This window comes from Electrona antarctica (assembly GCF_951216825.1).
Source record: "Electrona antarctica genome assembly, chromosome: 21".
NCBI lineage: Eukaryota > Metazoa > Chordata > Actinopteri > Myctophiformes > Myctophidae > Electrona > Electrona antarctica.
In genome coordinates, this window is record NC_136802.1 from 35,727,412 (window position 1) to 35,749,308 (window position 21,897).

The following is a 21,897-nucleotide window of genomic DNA, read 5'->3' on the forward strand; positions in this document are numbered from 1 at the left end:
TCTACAAGATAATGGACTATATTGATGTCCATTCAGCAGTGGCGTGCACAGAGATGGACTCTTTTTTTGATTTTTCAAAAATAGCAGACCTACAAGCTCGTAGCCACCGAGTGGCGCGCTATGAGCTTGTAGATCTGCTATTTTTCAATAGCTAAAGCATAACATAATGCTAACACCAAAAGGGGTTCCCGCCCAAAATGGATTAAGGCAACCGGCCGGTTCCACGCGCTGCACAAGGTGCCCTTTTTTAACTTGAGCACCTGCCCCTCTAAATGTCTGTGCACGCCACTGCCATTCAGGGTGAAGTGTTGAGAACTTTTATTATGAAGAACAGCATACAGGTCATAAGGAACACGCCTCCTGGCCTGTTCTGGCAGCCCCACCGGGCACAAGCCTGCCCAACCCCAATCTGAGACCATCCTTAATTTATAGTCCACTCTTAAACAGAGATGCTATACTAAATGGTCATATAACGATATATATATATATACTCTAAAGATAAGGGAGACACACAAATAGTTACACATTAGCTGACAGTGTGGAGGATCGAGTCAGGTCAGCTGAAGTTGAGTTAGAATTGTTACATTGTAAACAAAAAATTCACAGGACAGATACAGTATGACAAATAAATTGAATAACATCGAAATTGCATTACTTAAATTCACAAATAAATGGCTGGCAATGACTGGTAATCCAATATACTATGGCCAAAAAAGGTTATGTCCTTAATAATATTTAATACTTTCAAAATATGTCTTTGCAAACTCACTATTGCAGTGAGCTTTTCGTCTTAGAGATAGCGATGGAAGTTTTTGTTAATCTCCTCCAGATGTTAGACAGATTCATGGAAACTATCCTAAATTAGCTGAAATAATTGCGACCAGGAGATTATCTAACAATGGTGACAGGCCGACCCTCACCCAGGTTCAGGGCAAATAAAGGCTGGGCACTCGATCGATAATAGTACATATGATAGGCACGCCTTAAGAACATTCTTCAGACCATAAAAGTATTAGCTACAACATGAGAGGCCTGTCACACGGCCATTAAGGGAGGGGGACTCGTTTTGTATCAGGTCAAAGACCCAGAGGTGTGTAGTGGCATGTTGACTCGGTGTCATTCTCAGTGTACACACAGAGTTCCCCCACCCACGCACGCACGCACCCACCCACCCACGCACGCACCCACCCACGCACGCACACACACACACACACCTCACTCAGTTTGCAGTGATGTCACCGATGCCGGGTGTCCTTGACAATGGATTCCGTCACAGAAGTTTCCATCACTATGACCACTGAGGTTAATCATCACCTTATTAGACACTAATGGATTTTTTTCCTTTTTTGAACTTGTGAAATGGGACTTTTTTCATAATGAGTACTTTTATATATAGGTACTTTAAAGGACAACTTTAGTTTTTTTCAACCAAGGTTTATGTTTTAGTTTGTTGTTAGAGAAAGTAAAAGATGAGGGTTAATTTTTCTTCATTTGCTGCTTTCTTTCGTTTTAGGGATTTTAGCTGTTTTTGACAGGGGGGGGCATTCGAACAAGGGGCTAAATATGTATTTTTTTTTACAAAATTTTATAGTGATTTATTTTTTTATTATTTACTCCTACTAGACCCCAATAAATTACATCTGGACACAAAAGATCACAGGATCTACTGAATGTGTCAAACTACATATTGAGCCTATGACACACAGTGTGGCTTCCCCCCAGTAGGCTACCTTCACATTCAGTAGATCTTATATTTTGTGGCAAGATGTAATTTCCTGGGGTCTATTAGAACTTTAGTAAATAATAAAAAAAGAAATCGCCATAATATTTTGTAAAAAAATACATATTTAGCCCCATGCTCGAATGCCCCCGCCCCCCCTGTCAAAAACAGCTAAAATCCCTAAAACGAAAGAAAGCAGTAAATGAAAAAAATAAATACACTCATCTTTTACTTTCTCAACCTAAAACATGAGCCATGGTTGAAAAAAACTAAAGTTGTACATTTGAATGCCAATACTTTTGTACTATTACAAAAGTATTGGCAAGTACATCTGAATTCCGGACTTTTACTTGTAAACAGGGTATTTCTATATTGCAGTAGCCTATTGATATTTTACCGTAAGTAAAACAATTGAGTACTTGTTTTTCCCACCACTGACCATGTGTTTGTTTAATGTCTGTTTGCAAGCACCCAATGCTGACAATTCCATGGTTTATAGCTATAATGGTTCTCAAAGTGGGGTCCAGGGCCCACTACAAATCTTGCATGGGGGTCCCTGGCACCATAATGTTTTCATATGGAATGGGTGTCTGTCAAACACATTCATTTGGGGGTCCTTTGCAAGAAAAGGTTTGAGAACCACTGGTTTAGTGCGTGCATGCGTGCCACAACCCGGCCCGTGGGGCCATGACAAATTGAGGAGGAATTTAAGAAAAGGTATAATAACTTAAATTATGCTTACACACAAAAGAGTGTGGGATGTGTAAGTCAGTAATACCACGTGTCAGTATGGATGTGGGATCAATGTAGTGTGGGGTGTTGTATGGTGCCTAAATCAAGTCATAATGGGAAAGCAAAAGAGGGATCAGGAGAGGGACATCTAGAATGGCTGCCACCCACACACTCTTTTAAAGGCTCTATACTGAGTCTATACCATAGAGCAGGGGTTCTCAACCCGTGGGTCGCGACCCCTCGGGGGGTCGCCAAATTATTTTAGGGGGTCCCCAAATTATTAAAAAAAAAAAAAAAAGATTTATTTTTTTTTATTTATTTTTTTTCACGATTTTTCAAAAATAGCAGACCTACAAGCTCGTAGCGCGCTATGAGCTTGTAGATCTGCTATTTTTTCAATAGCTAAATTATAACAATGCTTAAAACACCAAAAGGGGTTCCCGCCCAAAATGGTTTAAGGTTATTGTAGCAGTCAATTTATATTGGGGGTCGGGAGGGGGCGGGGCGGGGGTCCCGAGACATTGCCAAAGCATTTCCGGGGGTCCCCGGCCAAAAACGTTGAGAACCCCTGCCATAGAGTATAAAGAAGGATAGAGACTGAACTGGCACGAAGCTCCGCCCCCCCTATTCATGTCAGTGGAAGTTGCTCAGTGGCGTTTTTGAAGCACCCGGAAGGACCGTCTCAGAACGTCTAAGGCAAATGCAGAAGTGCAACCGAGCGCTCAATGTTAAAAGCCCAGCTGCACAGGGTTTTCTCGTCATGAATCCACGGGTCCGTCTGCAGTCCTTCCTCTTACCACTAGGGCCCAGTGCTTCAACGTTGGAGCGCCTCACTGGCCCCTTGCTCTATACAGGGAGCATTGATCAGGTGCTCCCAATGCACCTAATTAGGAATACATACATACCCACGCCTACATAGATCTGTGGGGGAAACACTAAGCCCCCAGAAAGGCTGGCCAACGTTGAAGCAGCGAGACGTAGTGGTCAGAGCTGGAACTGCAGGCGGGGCCCCTGCAGTTAGCAACCCTGTGCACTTCCGCATTTTGGACACCAGATTTTGGTGTCCAAATAAAAAAAAATGCGGAAATAGAGCGTTCTTCCAGGTGCTTGACAACTCCACTGAGCAACTTCCATTGAAATGAATAGCTGTGGGTGGGGCTGTCCGCCCTTTGTCCTTTATAACTCTCTATGGAAACACATAGACAGGGAAGTACCGGTATACTGACTAGACAACACAGGCCAGCTAGGCCAAAGGGTGGGTGGGTGGGTGTGGGTGTGTGTGTGCTCGCTCACATGCGTGTATAGTTTGTTTAATGTCTCACAACACAATAAGGAGGGTGGTACCAGGTACAGGCTGGTACCATAGATTAGTGAAGTTTATGAAAGCTGTCTGTCGCTATAAAACTGAATTGATATCCGGCTCCATGCAGTGCAAATAGACTGCACTAAACTGTTGTAAATTGCAAACGTAACGCCATAAATATCAACTGAGATCCGTAAAAGAATGTGGTGTTCTGCTTTTGGGGGAATTGCCATATGGATAACTTCTGCAAAATGATGTTTAAATCCTAAATTATACTGCAAATATACTAAGTAAAAGGAAGCTTAAAAAGTTCTGCTTCCCATTACCTAAGCCCATGTATGTGTACTATGTGTTTTTTTTATTTACTTAATGAATACAAGGAAGATTTTTCCTATTCCTATATAGAAAAAAGGGCAGGTTACAACACTTTTTTTGTTGTTTTTCTTCTTTGTAATTATTTGTTCGGGCCAAAATATTGTGTTTGTTGTCATGATTTGTCACGATCCGAGTTGGCTTTGTTCGGGGGCTTACAGATCTTTAAATAAATACTTTTTGAAATGTCTATGGGAAAAATGCAATATTTCTTGGGCCTGTCGTCGTCATGAAAGGGGGCGGGACTGCTTTGCTTCATAGACTGGCCACATGAAGCCACAGTTATTAGACTTTCTCTTTTCTTTTCATTTTTACATTATGAAAATCCTCACCTATAATAAAGCCTTTGAAGGTGTTTCAAATAAATCCTGTGATTTCTTTCCTGGACATGTTGGACCTTTAGTCTAACGACTTATTGGCACACGATAAGAGGAGGGAGGGGTATTACGAAGAGAGGCTAAACTCTAGAGTCCATGTCATTGATAGAGGGCCTTCATCTATCTACCTCCTCTTTCCACATCGTATATGACACTAACTACACTGATAAAAGACATCCACACTTAGTGGAAATATATCTTTGTCACGTGTGAGTTCTCTATCAGAGTTTTAGGGTTTTCAGTGGGCTGGGACTGGGAGTCCCTCATGATTATATAATGTTATGATTTTACAACCCAGGGACGTGGTGGGCCCATAATTCAGCCCGGGAAGTGGAGTTGCGGGAGGCCCTCTTTTATTAATACAAAAAAAGGAAAACGGCTGGCCCAGACCGGCCTGGACTGGACTCGACCGGCCGTTCGGGAGTTGTCCCGAATTTCCCAATGGCCAGCACGTCTCTGTTACAACCCAGTGGTGGACTAAGTACGTGTACGTTTGACTATGCACGTTTTTTTAATATGAATAAAATGTACAATTGTCCAATCTATTTGGTAGAGTATGTTAATACAATATAACTTATACAATTGGTGAGGCTGTATTTATAGTCTCCCTGCTCTGAGAAACAGGATCTGACACGAATTTTGACCTGATATTAGCTCAATGGTAAAACATTTCAGCACTTGCTACTAGAAAAGGAAACATATGCTGCTTTAAGCCCCTATTTCAAATAGAGTGAAAATAGCCTATCGACAAGCTCACAGCACGTTCGCGCTGCGACACGTGAGCTTGTACTGGTAGCTGCTATTTTCACTATTTAACCTGTTTTATGTTCTAAATTGCAAAACATCTTTCAAAACGATATTTATGCTCTGGTGCAGGACAAGACCACTCGTTGGTCTTCCTCAGGTGAGGCAGAGTGGCAAACCACTTGTTGTGAAAACAGTCTGAGTTTACTTATTTGGAGCAGCAGCTGTTGTGCGGACTTATTTTATTCTCACTAAATTTCAATACAGCAATACATTGATATTGACAAGAACGTGTGTACTTTTGAATGCATGCTTGAATATTTACTTGAGTTTGTTTTCATGGAAGACATAGAGGCCTGGGAGATCCCTAATGATAACACTGCTATTTTTTACAACAAATCACAATATCCTGGAGGCTTGTGTGGTTGTTCTCTGCAGTCCATGCCATAAACAGTAACACTAACCACTTGAACCTTAGCATCCCTATTCTGGGTCAAACATTCTGCCAAAATAGCAGATCTACAAGCTCACTTGGCAGAATGACACAGACAGACAGACAGACAGACAGACAGACAGACAGACAGACAGACAGACAGACAGATAGACATTTCAATTAAATTAAATTCAAACTATTTCAGACTCATATATGAGATACAAACCGTAAACTGTAAAAAAAAAAAAAAAAAAAAAGAGAAAAAGAGAAAAAGAAAAGAAAAAGCTGTCCTACCCGGTAGGTAGGTAGGTAGGTAGGTAGGTAGGTAGGTAGGTAGATAGATAGATAGATAGATAGATAGATAGACCACACCACATCTCTTCGCCAAAAAATAGCCGATCTATGTTGTGAAACGTTGTTGTGAGCTTGTAGATTGGCTATTTTTGGCGAATGCTCCCCCCAGAATAGGGTTACTAGGGTTCAAGTGGCTAAACTTCAAGTATAAAATAAATCAGCTATTTTCAGCATGCAACCATGTGTAAAATCTGCCATTATGCCATTAAGATATGATGGCAGTGTTGGCAGTACAGAACATGGACGTGGCTGTTCAGGGATCAGTACTTGTATTATATCATATTATATTATATTATGCTATATTACATTGCACATTATGACTCATGGTTTCATGATAAGCCGCTGGTTGCGTGGATACATCATAAAAACCTGCCAGAACAAGGGTGATGCTTCTCTGGCATAATCAATTTGTGTTTTTTATGATCCTCATCACGGCCGTGCCCGTGCATGGCGCTCATTATTGCTATAGAAAGACACTCATACACAACACAACAAACACAGCGGAAACCCTATAGCCTTGATTCTAAGCTTAGAATAATTGATATTTTTGTAAATCTCTATGGGAAAATTAATGGCAGATTTTTCAGTGGAACCAGAAAACCACGCTCACTGCTATGCCCTATAAACCGGGGACTCCGGACTGTGACTTTATGCAATATAAACAGACGTTAGCATAAAATACCAATACAAATATAAAGAAAACATTAGCACCAGTAAAGGAAAACATAGAGGGCAGTATTATGCGTGTCTTAAGTACCAGGTCTTATTACTTAACTTAAGACCTGGAGGCGTGGTCAATGCTGTTTGGCCACTCAGAATAGCCAAATGGCATTGATCACACGTCACACCTCCAGGTCTTAAGTTAAGTAATAAGACCTGGTACTTAAGACACGCATATAATACTGCCCAGATTCTTTTATCTTTTATAATAACTGGTAGGTTCTCCCAGGCTCAGCTGCAGCTGAAGGCCAGGGATAATTTTATGTATCTTTTATAATAACAATGAATTGGACAGCTCTGATGTGTAGAAGTAAGCTGGCCTGAAGGCTCCGTTCACCTCTGGTTTCTAGCAGTGTTGCCAGATTTTGCTAGAGGGATAAGCAACCAGGTCTATGAAAACAAGCTCAAAAGAAGCGACTGATAGGCCACATGAGAACTTTATATATACCTATACATCAGCTACATACTAGCGTCATGTCCAGGGGGTGTACTTGTACATCAAGCTGCCTCACGCTACAGAAACAGGAGATAGGCTCCTGCCCTATGGGCCTAATGGCTCGGCAAGGCTACTTATACATCAGCTAATTGAAAATAGCCGATCTACAAGATCACAATGTGTTGCATCGCGAGACCTCGTAGATTGCGTCCGTCCGTCCGTCCGTCCGACCGACTCGACACCGGGCACTGCTCTCCCTGTGGGGGTGTGGAATGCGTGGGTCGAATTTGCAGTTGGCGGGGCGAACAGTTCTTGAGTTACGTGGATTACAGACGTACAGTACATACATACAGAGACTTGGTGCATTTATAGAGAGATTAATATTTATATACATATTTATTATTTATATATTCATATTTTACATGAATCTTCTCTTCTGGCAGTCCCTTTTTCAGATGTGGGTCCATGGCCAAATACATTACATTTTGGGGGCCCCTGAGATGAAAGGCTTTGACAATGATAGGGTCCGACTGCCTATACAGCTCTATACCCAGATAAAGCAACGACTTGTTCTTTGAAGGGAACGGCAATGGAAACCAATTTTTTTATGACCCAACAAGCTTTAGCCTTTACTGATAATCATACCTGTTGGGCGGAGGGAGGGCGTTTATTGGTGTGTGTGTGTGTGTGTGTGTGTGTGTGTGTGTGTGTGTGTGTGTCAGTCAGTGTCACAGATGTCCACTGTTGCTGCTGACTGCAGAGTTAGAGTGGGGTCATAATTCACTGATAGTGTAGTCAATCCTCCTTACCAACCGTACTGTTTGGACACATTACAGTATCCAATGTCCACAAGTCTGTCACCCCACAAGCTATACTGTATGTAGCATTGTAGAATTATTGTTAAACCGATTAAGACCTGAGTCCGATTCTAAAAATGTCTTCTAAATCCTAACAGTTTTCTGAAAAACGTACGTTGCTATATCAGTGCATGGTACTCAAACTTTTTCATTGGCCGTTGACCAGAAAATATTATGTTCCAAGGACCAGCAGAAGCAAAGATTTGAGTTTGTATAATTATATTCAAAGATTTAGCCAATTTTCACAATAAAAAAAGCAGATCTACAAGCTCATAGCGTGGCACAAAGTGACTCATTATGAGGTTGAATAGAACATTCTAATAGATTTTTTTTATAGAAAATTATAAAATAATGCTTTTAAGCTGAAATCTAAAATGACACAGGCTTGTAGATCTTCTATTTTGGGAAAATGTTTGCCTAACTTTGCATCATGTTGGCTATTTATGACCAGGCCAAATACGAATGCTAGTTTAGGAGCTCAGATACGTCTTTGACCATTCACACAAACACATCATTTGACTCTCATGTAAAACATCATGCAAAAAGGAGTCTGGTCATTTATTAATTATAATGTAATGATGTATTACATTGCATTTGCACAAAGAGATTCTGTGACTTACGTGAAACATCCATGCAATACATAAATAAAGGTCATAAGATTAGATGAGATAAACGTGTATTATTAATTTCAGGAGGGGACAGAAGAGGTACATTAATGTTTATTTATTTTTTTACTCATGCAGGACACTCCTGTAATTGTATACCTTTTTCATCCAAAGCATCCCTGAATTCCACTGTTTTTTTTTTTTTTTAAATCTGATGTCATATAGAGCGTCGCAGTCCCGCCCCCTACCATGGACCAGGAAATGAATCCCAATGCATTTTTCCCATAGACATTTCTTAAAGTATTTATTTAAAGACGGTTACGCCGCGGACAAAGCCAACTCGAGTCGTGACAACTCATGACAACACAAACAATATTTTGGACCAAACAAATAATTACAAAGAAGAAAAACAACAAGTGTTGTAACCTGCCGTTTTTTTCTTCTTTCTAATTATTTGTTCGGCCCAACAAATTGTTTTTGTTGTCATGATTTGTCACGACTCGAGTTGGCTTTGTCCGCGGCGTAAACGTCTTTAAATAAATACTTTCTGAAATGTCTATGAGGAAAATGAACGGAGAATAATTTCCTGGTCCAGGGTAGGGGGCGGGACTGCGACGCTCTATTACGGGCGGTACGTAAATATGCAAACATTTCCCCCTACAAGATAGAGTATGTCAAGAGGAGAACTATGTATGCTAATATCTGTTCCCATTATAGGACAGATTGCAACTAACGAAGGTTACGTAGGTAACCATGGTTATGTGAGCGATTGGATCACTCCAATATATGATAGTTCCTCCACTAGGCGGAGCCATCGAGCGGACTTACCGATGATTTCCCGTGCTATACACGGGAAAGTGTATAGCACGTACCCTTTCCGAGGCGCGATAGATCTCCGCGACTAGATTGGAGTGATCCAATCGCTCACATAACGACGCCGCAACACGAAACGACTGGCTCGTGTCGCCGTAGCACGGTGAATGGGAGTGTTTTAGCCTTAGCTTCCAAAAACACTGAGACAGACCCTCGGTCGAAAAGGCACAGAAGCCAATCGAGTCGGGGCGACAAAGAAGGCAACTCAATGAGGGGCCAGCAAGCTAGCTACTCGGAGCGAGTTATACCTTCCACGGTAAACACACAGCTCTTACCACTCGCAGCCGCCGAGGAAAGAAAAGAGGAAGGGGAAGTGACGTGCGCGGTGCCTACTCGCACGTCACTTCCCGTGTATAGCACAGGAAATCATCGGTAAGCCCGCTCGATGGCTCCGCCTATAGCGGAGGAACTATCATATGTTGGAGTGATCCAATATAGCGCTACATAACTTTATACTTGATGTTTAACCAAGTTGAACCCCATCATCCCCATTCACCAAAAATAGCCGCTCTACAAGCTCACAACGCGTCACAACGTGACGGGTTGTGAGCTTGCAGATCTGCTATTTTTGGGAGGTCGGAGATTTTGTGTAGATTGAAAAAGAACTCACCAAGTATACAGTGCAACTCAGGTCTGTTTTACTAAGTCTAGACTCGAGGCTCTGGTACTTAAACTGAAGTAATATTGATAAATTCCAAAAATGATCAAAGTATTCTGAAGCACCCTTGGCCTTGAGTCACGGCACCCTAGGGTGCCACGGCACGGCACCCACTTTGAGAAACCCTGCGATGGAATACTGAGCTGCTGAACTGGAGCTCTGAATGAGAGAACATATGGTACCGTACGTCTTATCAATAAATGTACAGTGCAAATACCAAATGAATACACATCTATTGTGCATCCATCTATCACCATCGCATGAATGAATATATGTACTGTCAACACTTGAGGAAATGAGTGAATGTACTGCTTCAACAATGAATTACGAATGATTATATGTACAGTACAGACAAAATAAATATAAGTCTGTCAACAGTGACTAAGAATGAATATAGACCACCTACAGCATATACGTTCTGTCAACACGACACACCTTCAACAGTGAGTGTCTGGGTGAATTCTATAAGAGAATATTTCTTATGAAATGTCTTTGTCAAAATTGGTCAAAAATTGGTCAAAATTTAGAGACGTACAAATAGACACTTCTATATAGACAAAGAACAGTACAGGAATTCATCATAATGGAGGTAAAAAGGGAAAAGAAACATATACAGTGAGGGGGAAAAGGGGGGGCTTCACCCTACGATATCCATACAGCAGGGCGAAAGGACTTGAACTTTAGCATCCCTATTCTGAGCGGAACATAAACCAAAAATCACACCCGTGGTAAAGTGAGGGGGGCTAATATATTAAAGTCTAACTCATGTTGATATGGTGATGTAATGGTGATGTAAAACAAACGGACCCTCGAAATGTCTGCTAAAGCAACTAACTCCACCACCTCTCCCCCTCTCATGGAAGTAATTGACAATATATAAAGTTACAACGGCAACTTTGATGAGGCTGTATTGCTTTGTTTTAAAAATATAAGGTTTTCTTAATTTCCTGAAAAAATTTATATTTTTCATTTCCTGAAAAAATTTATATTTTTCATTTTGGAGTTATGAGGTTTCCTCCCGACAGCAGAGATATACAATATGTAGTGGGGTCCCTGCTTTGTCTCTCTCTCGGCTAAGGGGTCCTATAGGCTTGAAAAACTTTGAAAACCCCTGCCATACAGTGTCCAAAAAAGAAGAAGAAGAAGAACCATAAAGATAATGAAACCTACCCTTGATGCACTGTTTGGGCCCAACTGCTATGGAGCAGTGTTGTTGACAGAAGCATGAAAAGCAGTGAAACGCCGGTGTGCTCTTTGCACTGAGCTAACTCTTATCTGGCTTTGCCATGGTAGTGTGTTTAAAAAAAGAAATGAAAGAAAGAAAAAAAAAATCAATGGACCCGAGGGTTTCCAGTGTGCTTTCCCCTCCAGGAGAGGTCAAGGGGTCAAAAGGGTTTGTTTGACTATAGCTAAAATCACCTTGTAAAAACAAGAAAAAAGAAAAGCAAAGTGTTAATGTGTGCATCTGGAAACGGGTGGGGTTGGGATGTGTTGAAAATCATGTTTTATGACTTTGTTAGGTGGAAGTGCATCAGAGTCGAGATAGAAAGGGAGGTGGAGATAACAGAGGTGCATGCATGGACTACCCTACAGAATGACTCCGCCTCTCCATCCCGTTTTGAAAAAACGCCACTCGATATTTAAGCACAACCCCCCACACCGTCCACCTCACACAAGGCTCTGGGGATTGAGGCTCGAAAGCCCAAACGGGAATATCTTTGAAACAAACCCACAGACCTGCATTTTCTGCTGTTCTTCCCAACGCAGGAGCCAAAACACGGATTCTACCTAGAGTACCTGTGCCAAGAAAAATACAGCGTTTCACATCGAAACTTCAACAAATTTCTTTGATCCATCACCCACGACCTCGAGGCATCATGTGTACGGGAAAGTGCTCCAAGTTCATCGCTGTCGCTCTGTACGTGCTGGCCGCCGTGTCGGTCATCTGCAATCTCATGCTGTTCTTCCCTGACTTTGACACCAAATATGTGTCGGAGGACACCGAAGAAAAACCCAGGATCACGCCGGAGGTCAAGTTCATGGGAGGCCTTCTGGGAGGAGGAATCGCTGTGAGTTGTTCTATAGTGGCTGTTTTGTCTTGTTTTAAACCAGTGGTTCTGAAACATTTTACATGATGTCAAGGATGCCCAAATTAATATGTATTTTGCCACGGACTACCATTTGAAAAGACTGTGTGCCAACTTCCAAGGACCCCCATACAAGATTATGTATTGTTAAAATGTTTCAAAATGTGTTTTCAAGATTTTCTTTTGAAAATAGCACATCGACAACCTCACACGACACCCTGTGAGCTTTTCAAATAGCAACCACAAACAGGGTTAAAGAGTTTAAACTGATTTGATGCTGTATTATCTACTAACTTTGCTGGAGAGCCCCTGGAACCCTGTCAAGGACCACTGGGGGTCCCTGGACCCCACTTTGAGAAACACTGGACATCAACTATAGTGGTCTATATACCAAGCTTCCCCTCTAAGCTTGGTATCCCCCTCCCCTGATAATTATGCCATATATTAGAAAAACAATCCAACACTATTCAAAACTAATTCAAATGAAGACTTTTCAATAATGCAAAATAATAAAATATAAATAAACTAGCAAACTACTTAAAAACGTATAAACTAAACTGGGAATTGAAAACGAAAATTCATAATGGAATAAATGTGAAATAAATAATACACAAACCTAATGAAAAATGCAGACAATAATGATAATGTTGGCTTGGTGCAGCTCAAAGGCTAGAGTGTGGCACTCACAGTTTCAGGGTTAAGGGTTACGTGCCCTGTGTTGCTCAATGGCTACACAGGAAAACTGGGAGTGTAAATTGAACTCCAAGAGTAACTCTGGGAGTTACAAATGGATACATTCCAGAATTCAGAGCGGTATTTAAATTTGACTTACAGCTTTTCACACAGCTAAATTAACAATGTACACTGGACCAATGGTCCCCCAAATTAATATGTATTATTTGGCCACAGACTCCCACCTGACAATATTTTGTGCCGGGGAGCCATCACAGACAAGATTTTCATTGTTGAAATGTTTCAATCGTCCACTTTTTTTAATAGCAGACCTACAAGTTAGTAGATCAGCTATTTTTAAATAGTTCATGAATATAGAGGTTAAAGTGGTTCAAATTAAACAGTAAAACTGTATCGTTTTACTGAGAACACCCTGGAAACCCCCTCAGGGACCCGTGGGGGTACCCGGACACTGAGAGAACCACTGTTCTACTCTGTACTAACCGCTTCGGTCTCTCATGAGCACTATATGTTTGATCAGTATCAGCATTACTCTATTTCTTTTTGTCTTTCTATTTTTAGCTTTTATATTGTGTTGCCATATCCTGTTGGTTTTTTATTTAGTCTTGCATTCTGTGTAAGTGCCAATTTATTTAATTAATTGTAGCTGCCATTTGTTTTACCGTTGTTATTTTTATTTAGTGCTGCTATATTTCAATTCATACACACGTGCAAAACGATTGTCACGTTTTTAAATCTTAAGTCAGTTGTTAGTTGTTTTTAGGAAACAGTTTCAAAAGGCTATACAGATAAAGTTACATGTATTCTAACTCTCCCTCAATTGTTCTCTTTCTCTTCTCTCTCTCTCTCTCTCTCTCTCTCTCTCTCTCTCTCTCTCTCTCTCTCTCTCTCTCTCTCTTAGATCATTGTTCCTGCCATATTCCTTCACCTGACCAGCACCAAAGAGGGGTGCTGTGCCAACCGTTGTGGGGTAGGTGTCAAACAGGCATCAAGGGGGCTTTTGTGACACACTGGTTCACAGTGGTTATAGTGTGTAGGGCTGCAACTATCGTAGAAGTAATACGTCATTGGAAATTGGAAATATGTAAAATACAAATACCTCAAAATTGTACTTAAGTACAGTACTTAGTTACTTTCCACAACTGCCCACCGTGCTCTCTAGAGTAAGATGTGAGGTTTTGACACTGTTCTGTGCACCCCGCAGATGTTCCTGTCCATCGGCTTTGCTGCATTGGGCGTAGCGGGAGCCATCTACAGCGTGGCCGTGGCAAGCGTGGGCCTGGCTAATGGACCCGTATGCAGAGATGTGCTGGGATGGAGGCGTCCTTTCATGAACACGTAAGACAATGGCGGACAATGTCTGAAATGAGACTGGCATGAGATGCTGTGTTCATTTAACTCTCAGCATGTATGCTGTACAACAGGGGTGCCCAAAAGGTACATCATGACATCATGACATGCCCCTAAAAATATATAATTTAAATATAAAAAAACATCAAAAGGGCCCTGTCAGCTCAAACTCACAATGCAATACTTTGTTTTCAAGAGTGTTGCACACAAGTGTGGGCACCCCTGCTGTATAGACTACAATCTTTGAGACCCATTTTTGACTGATTAATTGAATACTTTATTAGACAGAAATGTAAACAGCACAAGGTACAGTCAGACATTTAAAGCTAAAAGGATAACTCAGAAAGTCCTGCAGGGGACTTGTTTCCATTGTGGTCCTACTGTATGTATTGAATTCATCATAGCACACACAAATAACAATAATGTCATCAGCAAATACAAAATACTAGGTGGGAAAGGAAAACGGCAGAGAATGACACCTGCTACTTTCTATGGGAATTTGCATTTACCTCCCATTGTGGTCTCCTGATAGATGTTTGTTATCAGGACAGATTTGAAAGAAGCTATGAGCACTCATCGTGGGCATAGATTTGGCCGATAAAAGTAGATCTATAAATGAAATCATGAAAGCCATGAATCATGCATGGTTAACTAATGATAGTAGCCTCATCATGAATTACGATGAAGTAATGCTTAACTAATGCTTAACTAATGTATTACTTACTGTAAGGGTTAGTTAATCATTACTTCCGTTACCGTTAAAGTAACTGAAGTAATGATTAACTAACCCTTATACATCAGCAAGTGTCACCCACATCTTTGAATGATGGTGTCAGGGCATTCACATTCCATATTGTGGTGGCAGAGTATAGCAGAAAGAGAATTTCTCCACGTTTTTTCAATATGTGGATAGTAGGCCTACCAGAACGTTGTTGCTGCCTCTAGTATTGTGGTTGTTGTGGGTGTCCCTCACTTTGGACACACATACAGTATGGGCATTTGGGGACCATGGCCAAATCCAACGCATAATTATGTATTAATCACTTTCAACCTCTGTTGGGAGTCATTAATTTTAAAGGGCCACTTCACCCCTTTTGCAACCAGATCTTATTTTAATTATGTTTCGGAGACAAGAAACACTTTCCTGTGTGTTTTATGTGGGTAATATGTGTTTTTAGATATTTTAGTATTTCAAAGTGTCTGTGATGACATCACAGACACTGTGTAATACTAAATCACAGTGATGTCATGGACAATGGTCTTACTGGATTACTACAATTACCATAATGCTTTGCTGCACTCACCCCACCTTGTGGATAGGGTGAAGGCTGTCTTACTGAGACAACATGTAGTCCAGGAAGGAAGTGAGACCAGTGTCCATGACATCACAGACACTTTGAAATACTAAAATATCTAAAAACACACATACAAACCACAGGAAAGTGTTTCTTGTCTCCCAAACATCATTCAAATAAGATCTGGTTGCAAAAGGGGTGAAGTGGCCCTTTAAGTTTTTTTAATTTTTTTATAATAATTTAAAAATAAATAAATTGGCTCTTATAAAAGCTCTTTAAAAATTGATCACGAAAGAATGCCACTTGTTTACTGGTGAAATTGGTGCAGTTTCTAGCCTAAACAATAGCACCATCATGTAACGTGTTGCGTGTTTTAGTTTTTGTCAGTGGTTTTCGAAGTGGGGTCCAGGGACTCCAGGGACTCTGGGTTCCTATAGGGGGTTCTAAATTAATTAAAATTAACTAACTGTTGTTCTTTGATTTTTCAAAAATAGCAGACCTCCAAGTTCCTGCAGACTGCAGTAAAACACCTCTTCTCTGTTTGTCTCCCCAGAAATGGATCCTACCTAGAGAACAAAGACATGTGGAAATGGTGTTTAGAACCCGACAACGTGGTGGAGTTCAACGTGGCTCTCTTCTCCACCCTGCTGGTGACCGGCGCCATTGCGGCTTTGCTCTGCGGCATCCAGATGGTCAATGGCCTCTTCGGCTGCATATGCGGCACCTGCGGCAAGGAGGTGAGTTGAATGGTGCCATGATGGTGGTTCTCAAACAACCACCCAATTCTACAAATGCCCTCTAAATTATTAGTTCTCAAACCTTCATGATCTTTCAGTGCAGCAAGAAGTGAGCTTGTAGATCTGCTATTTCTGAATGGCCAGCACAAAATATAAAATGACACAGACACTTTCCCGGTTTGAATGGGTTTTAAACTGATTGGTATAACTATATAGATAATTGTTTTCTGGGTAATAATAATAATAATATCCCTATTCTGAGCATGTCACGAAAATAGCCGATCTACAAACTCACAGAGATATTACCGTTGCGTTGTGAGCTACAGATACTTACTTACTTCACCGCCCTGAAAAGGCTGCTTTGTGCATTATGCAGCAAACACAATTTTACAGATCTGTTGATAAAATCAACTAGTAATCGATTTGTGGACACATTCTTATGACTATCAGGCCTATTTGTCGACTACTTTCTTTAGTCAAGGACAGCCTTAATCTAGAGAAAGATTTATGGGACTAAAATCAGCCAAGCAACAAGTTCCCATCAGCTCATGAAAGATAATTCAAATCGACCTGTGTGTGTGTGTGTGTGTGTGTGTGTGTGTGTGTGTGTGTGTGTGTGTGTGTGTGTGTGTGTGTGTGTGTGTGTGACTTCTCCAATATAGTGACCGTGCAGATCAACAGAGTGTGGAAAGAAAGATAACATTATTACGATAAGGGCATATTATGACCTTGGATTTATTGGACCGTTGGTCAAACATGGCATTTATGCACAGGGCCCACGTGGTTATCTGCGATCTTATAGAGATTGAAATTGAAGTGTCGAAGGTGTTTGCAACCACAACAAAAAAGTCAGTTTGACAAAACATTTTGCTCATGTATCTAAAACAGGTGATGATATCTTTCTCTTATAGAGTTAATATTATTTATTGGAGGAATACCAAAGTGGCACTAAACAATTATTTTGTGAATACATTTAAATGCTGTCCAATCTGTATGGTATGGCTGTTAATATCATGGATTTTACACATTAAATACTGGACTTCACAATCTCTTCCAAATCCGTCAACAAGGCCTGCCATATGCACTGGAAAAATATGTGCGTGGAATTCATTTTTTAGCTTAGGGGCTTAGCTATAGGTGGTGGTTGAATCATGGGGTGGTTGCATTTTGTTTCCCTGCTCTTCTATTGAGACGTTTACGGTAGATTGTGTCACAGGTCATGTTTCACCTAGACATAGGATCTGACACGAATGTTGACGAAATGGTCAAGATTAAATTTATCCCCTGAGCAAGCAGGTATGGCTCTATTAGTTAATGGCAAGAATTTCAGCGCTTGCGCAGGAAACCGGGTTTAAATCCGGGGTAGGAATGTTATGTTACATAATATAGTGCTGCTTTAATTGAAGTTTGTTTGGTTTCACCTGAGAGCTCCTTTATTGAATACTTCCTCAAAGCAAGTCCACTGTTTTAGATGGCTGAATGCTAAAGGATACATGCTTTTAAAGTAGTGGTTTCCAAACTTTTTAGCTCGAGACCCAAAAGAAAGATTTTGACGTCTCCCAGGGACCCAAACCGACTTTGCGTCGCGTTGTGAAATTGTAGATCGGCTATTTTCACTACTTCTTAAACATTAGTTTTCTAATGAATGGAATTTGTTTTGTTTTTTTTTGCTTACAAAAATAACAATTAAAAAGAAAATGTAAGAAACAAATATATTATTTACTCACCTCGACCCATACAAAATGTGTCTGTAACACATAGTTTGGGAACCAGTGATTGAAGGTTTGCAGTGTGAAACGTCAGCGTGCTAAACTGGCAACCTTTGTGCTTTGTGTTGTAAACAGTAAAACAGAGCAGCTAGAAGATAAAGGGACCATGACCGCCTGGAGACGCTCAGCATGTGCAACAACACCGTCAACTGATCAACTGATGAAGAAAAAAGAGACAAAAAAAAGACAAAGTGCAGTAACCACATTTTTGGTCACATTGGATATGCCTTCTAAATCAGTAGTTCTCACACTTTCAAAAATGTTCTAAAATATATGTAGGTATATCTGCTATTCTTTGAATAGCCAATGCAAAAAAAAATTAAATGAGTGACACAGGTCACAGCTTTCCTGGTTGTATTGGTTTAATTGTGTCTCACAGTTCAAATCAGCCTTCCTGACTTTGGGGGATAAACCATTACCCTGTGAAGAGATACAGTATATAATTAGTGCCATATCACTTATACTCACGTTATCATATCGATAACCCATTTTTTCTGTGGTTACTGGACTTTGGCTTTTTTGTAGGGCAGTATATCTATCCAAGAAGTACACTGCACAATCATCAGTGTCAATTTTACTCTGAGAGTGCACAAATGTAACCAAATGGACCCGCCAGGGTCTATTTGGTTAGCTCTCAGGATTGCAAATGGATACAATAAAAGTGCGTCACAGGAGGCATTGAAACTATAGCTACAGTTAAACGTTGGCTAAAACACACTTTATGGTATGCATTTCTGAGCATAGTGGCTTCAAATGGAATGAATGGTTCTGTTGAGACATTTGTACTGTTTTTTAGCTATTTTATTTCAAAGCCCTCAGGATTATGTCTGTATGTATATTCCTATTATGCATATTATCCTATTATGATGTTAGAATTCAAGGGCAGCATTACCTCGTGCCTAATCACTGGAATACATTGAATTAATTTATAGATTTGTTCAAATATTTGCGCCTGTAAATGTGTAAGCTTAACCATATTTTGTAATAAAAAACTGAACCAAACATTTGTTTAAATGAATTATTATTATTATTATTATTATTATTATTATTATTGTGAGTCACTGCAGGTCGCATTTACTGTGAAATTGTGCATTTCCCATCTGTCATGCAGTCACACCCAGGCATGACCATATATGGTCATGCTAAAAAGAGAAGTCTTAAAAAGACAAGAGTGGCCGCACACACTGATAGCCAAAGTATCAACATATGGAATGTCAGAACAGGTCAGCTCCATATATGGAGATCTAAGGGTTTGAGGATTGAGGTCCAGATGTAGTTACTGGCCAATATTGATGACATCAGGGTTCTCCATATATGGTCATGCATCGTGACATCATCAGGGATGGAGATCCCTGATGTCATCAATATTGAGCAGTTGCCTTGGTCTTCTAGAATCTAGTATAGTAGTATTTCTGAAATGAGACCAAAACCCTATTTATAAATGTGGGCTATCCATTATAATAATATGAAATAAATAAATAGGTCTAAATAACTCTGTTAAATGTATTCGTTATAATGAAAACATAAAAACAATGAAACCGATACCGGTATATTACAAATAAAATCTTTGACCCCGACGTGATTTGAACACGCAACCTTCTGATCTGGAGTCAGACGCGCTACCGTTGCGCCACGAGGTCTTCCGTATTCCGGCGTCTGTTATATACTTAAAACTGTGGTTGTACTTGGATTGTACTTTGTTGTACTTGTACTATTAACGTTTTTAATAGTACCGCACACAAATTGTACACATTAGTTGTTTTAACCAGTATATTCACGGCCTATAGATTGACCGGTGTTCTGACCATTCTAGGTTTTGACGTGTAGGCTGGGTGAGGTGACGTCTGCTTTCGGTTTGACTGCGTATCAAATAAGATTCAAGAACGTCTAGTCCTCCACCTTCCAAGACTCACCCAGTGGCTCCGCATCCACGGGGTTCATAATATTCTCGGCAACCGATGTCATATATTTTCGCGAGTTAGTGAATTCAACGATCTGCTACTGAGGGGACTGTCTGAGAAACTCTGACGTACCCATATAGGGCCAAAAATCGCTTCTCTGAGGGAGCTAGCTTCTTTGGCGCAGGGGGTTGTTAGCCGGACTAGTGAGTCGTGGATCGTGAGTTCGATTCAGGCTCGGGGCAAACCTTTGTGCTCGGGGCGCTGAGCCTGCACTGGTGTCGGAAGTGACGAGCGGCTAGCGTTAGGGACTTGCAGTGTGATGCGTAGAGAGCGTTATCAACTGGAGTCAAGCGCAGTGAGGCGGCTACGAACCAGGCGGAGCGTCCCCACATCTGGCCATAACTTCCACCACTAAGGGGGTTAGCTTCTTTGTTAGTTTCATTGGCTCCTCATTGGTTAGTTTCATTGGCTTTTCACTGACTGACCTGCTTTAACTTCTTTGTCTATAGTATAGTTGCTGCTGTAATGAGACCACAGTTATTAGATTTGAGTACCAAAACAGTAACCTCTCGCTGACACTTGGAGCAGCAATGTTCCCAAAATTAAAAGCCAAGCTGAGATGAGTTCTTCCCAAACAGTGAGTGTGTAATTTGTGTGTCACAGACCAATTGTTATGGGTCAACTCATGAAAAGATTATTTTGATGAAAAACAACAAAGCAACAAATCTAAGAAATGTACTGAATTAAAAAGAAAATATCCGCTCTATAAGCCGCGCCTTATAGATGCTTATCTCGAGTGTGTTAGTTAGAGCATATCTGCAGTGCTAATGGGGACACATCATAGATGCACAATATGTGTATTTGTTATATCAAAAGTCCAATCTTTAATGACTTCCTGTCAAACAAAAACGTCATGCTTGATTACATCAGTAGATGTAGGCTACGAAACCATTTTAACATTTTAACCATTTTAATATGGTGACAAACACCTCAACTCACACCTCGGAAGATAATTCCCCATTAATTTTCCCCATGGATGTTTCAAAAAGTATTTCTTTAATTTAAAGACCCTTTAAGCCTCGGACAAAGCCAACGTTTGTGACAATGACATGACAATATACACGTTTGTTTTTCTTCTTTTATTTTCTAAAACGTTTATTGTCATGATTTGTCACAACAAGAGTTGGCTTTGTCCGAGGCTTAAAAGGTCTTTAAATAAATACTTTTTGAAACGTCTATGGGGAAAATTAATGGGGAATTATCTTCCGGGCCTTTCGTCATCATTAAAGTAGCCAGGACTGCGACGCTCTATGCCCATATGCATGCTTGGATGAATGGATGCCACCTCCAGTTCTTTTATACCACCATGTCATGCTATAGACACTAGGGCAGTGTGGCTCTGTTGAATGTCAAAGCACATGGTATAGGCAGCATTACAAACAATCCATTTAAAGTTAAAGAGTACAATAAAATATGTTTCTGAAAACCTGAGAGAGCAGTGAGGTGAAGAAATAGGCAATAACAGAAACTTGATTCAGCATTGACCTAATTTGATATTTTCTTTACTTTGCTGTTTGCTTATTGGGAAGCTTGGTGTGATTGGCTGAGACCCTGCCAGCTCCTGTGTCACCAAGGAAAATTAGAGAAGGAAGTGTCATGGTCACGTGACTGTGCTGCGCCATGACACTTTCATGGGAGCCAAATCTCGCACCGGAAGTGACATGTATACAAAGCAGTGAATGGAGCAAGCTTCACCAGCTCATAACAAACATTATTTATGAACCATTGAGACCTTTGTCATATAATCGGTTCAGGCATATAAAAGAAGACATATCACAGGTTGTTTTCTAATCAGTTGCTTTTCGATGTACAGCAGCAGGT

The 21,897-nt window shown here is 40.6% G+C and overlaps 1 protein-coding gene across 1 annotated transcript; it reads left to right on the forward strand.

Annotated features, from left to right (window-relative positions):
• Positions 1-12,061: 12,061 nt before the first annotated feature.
• Positions 12,062-16,459, forward strand: tm4sf21b (transmembrane 4 L six family member 21b; the record flags this gene model as incomplete). Its single annotated transcript, XM_079491357.1, has 5 exons — positions 12,062-12,253; positions 13,866-13,934; positions 14,169-14,302; positions 16,163-16,346; positions 16,445-16,459. The coding sequence occupies 5 exons, from the start codon at positions 12,062-12,064 to the stop codon at positions 16,457-16,459; spliced, it is 594 nt and encodes a 197-aa protein (XP_079347483.1).
• Positions 16,460-21,897: the final 5,438 nt, after the last annotated feature.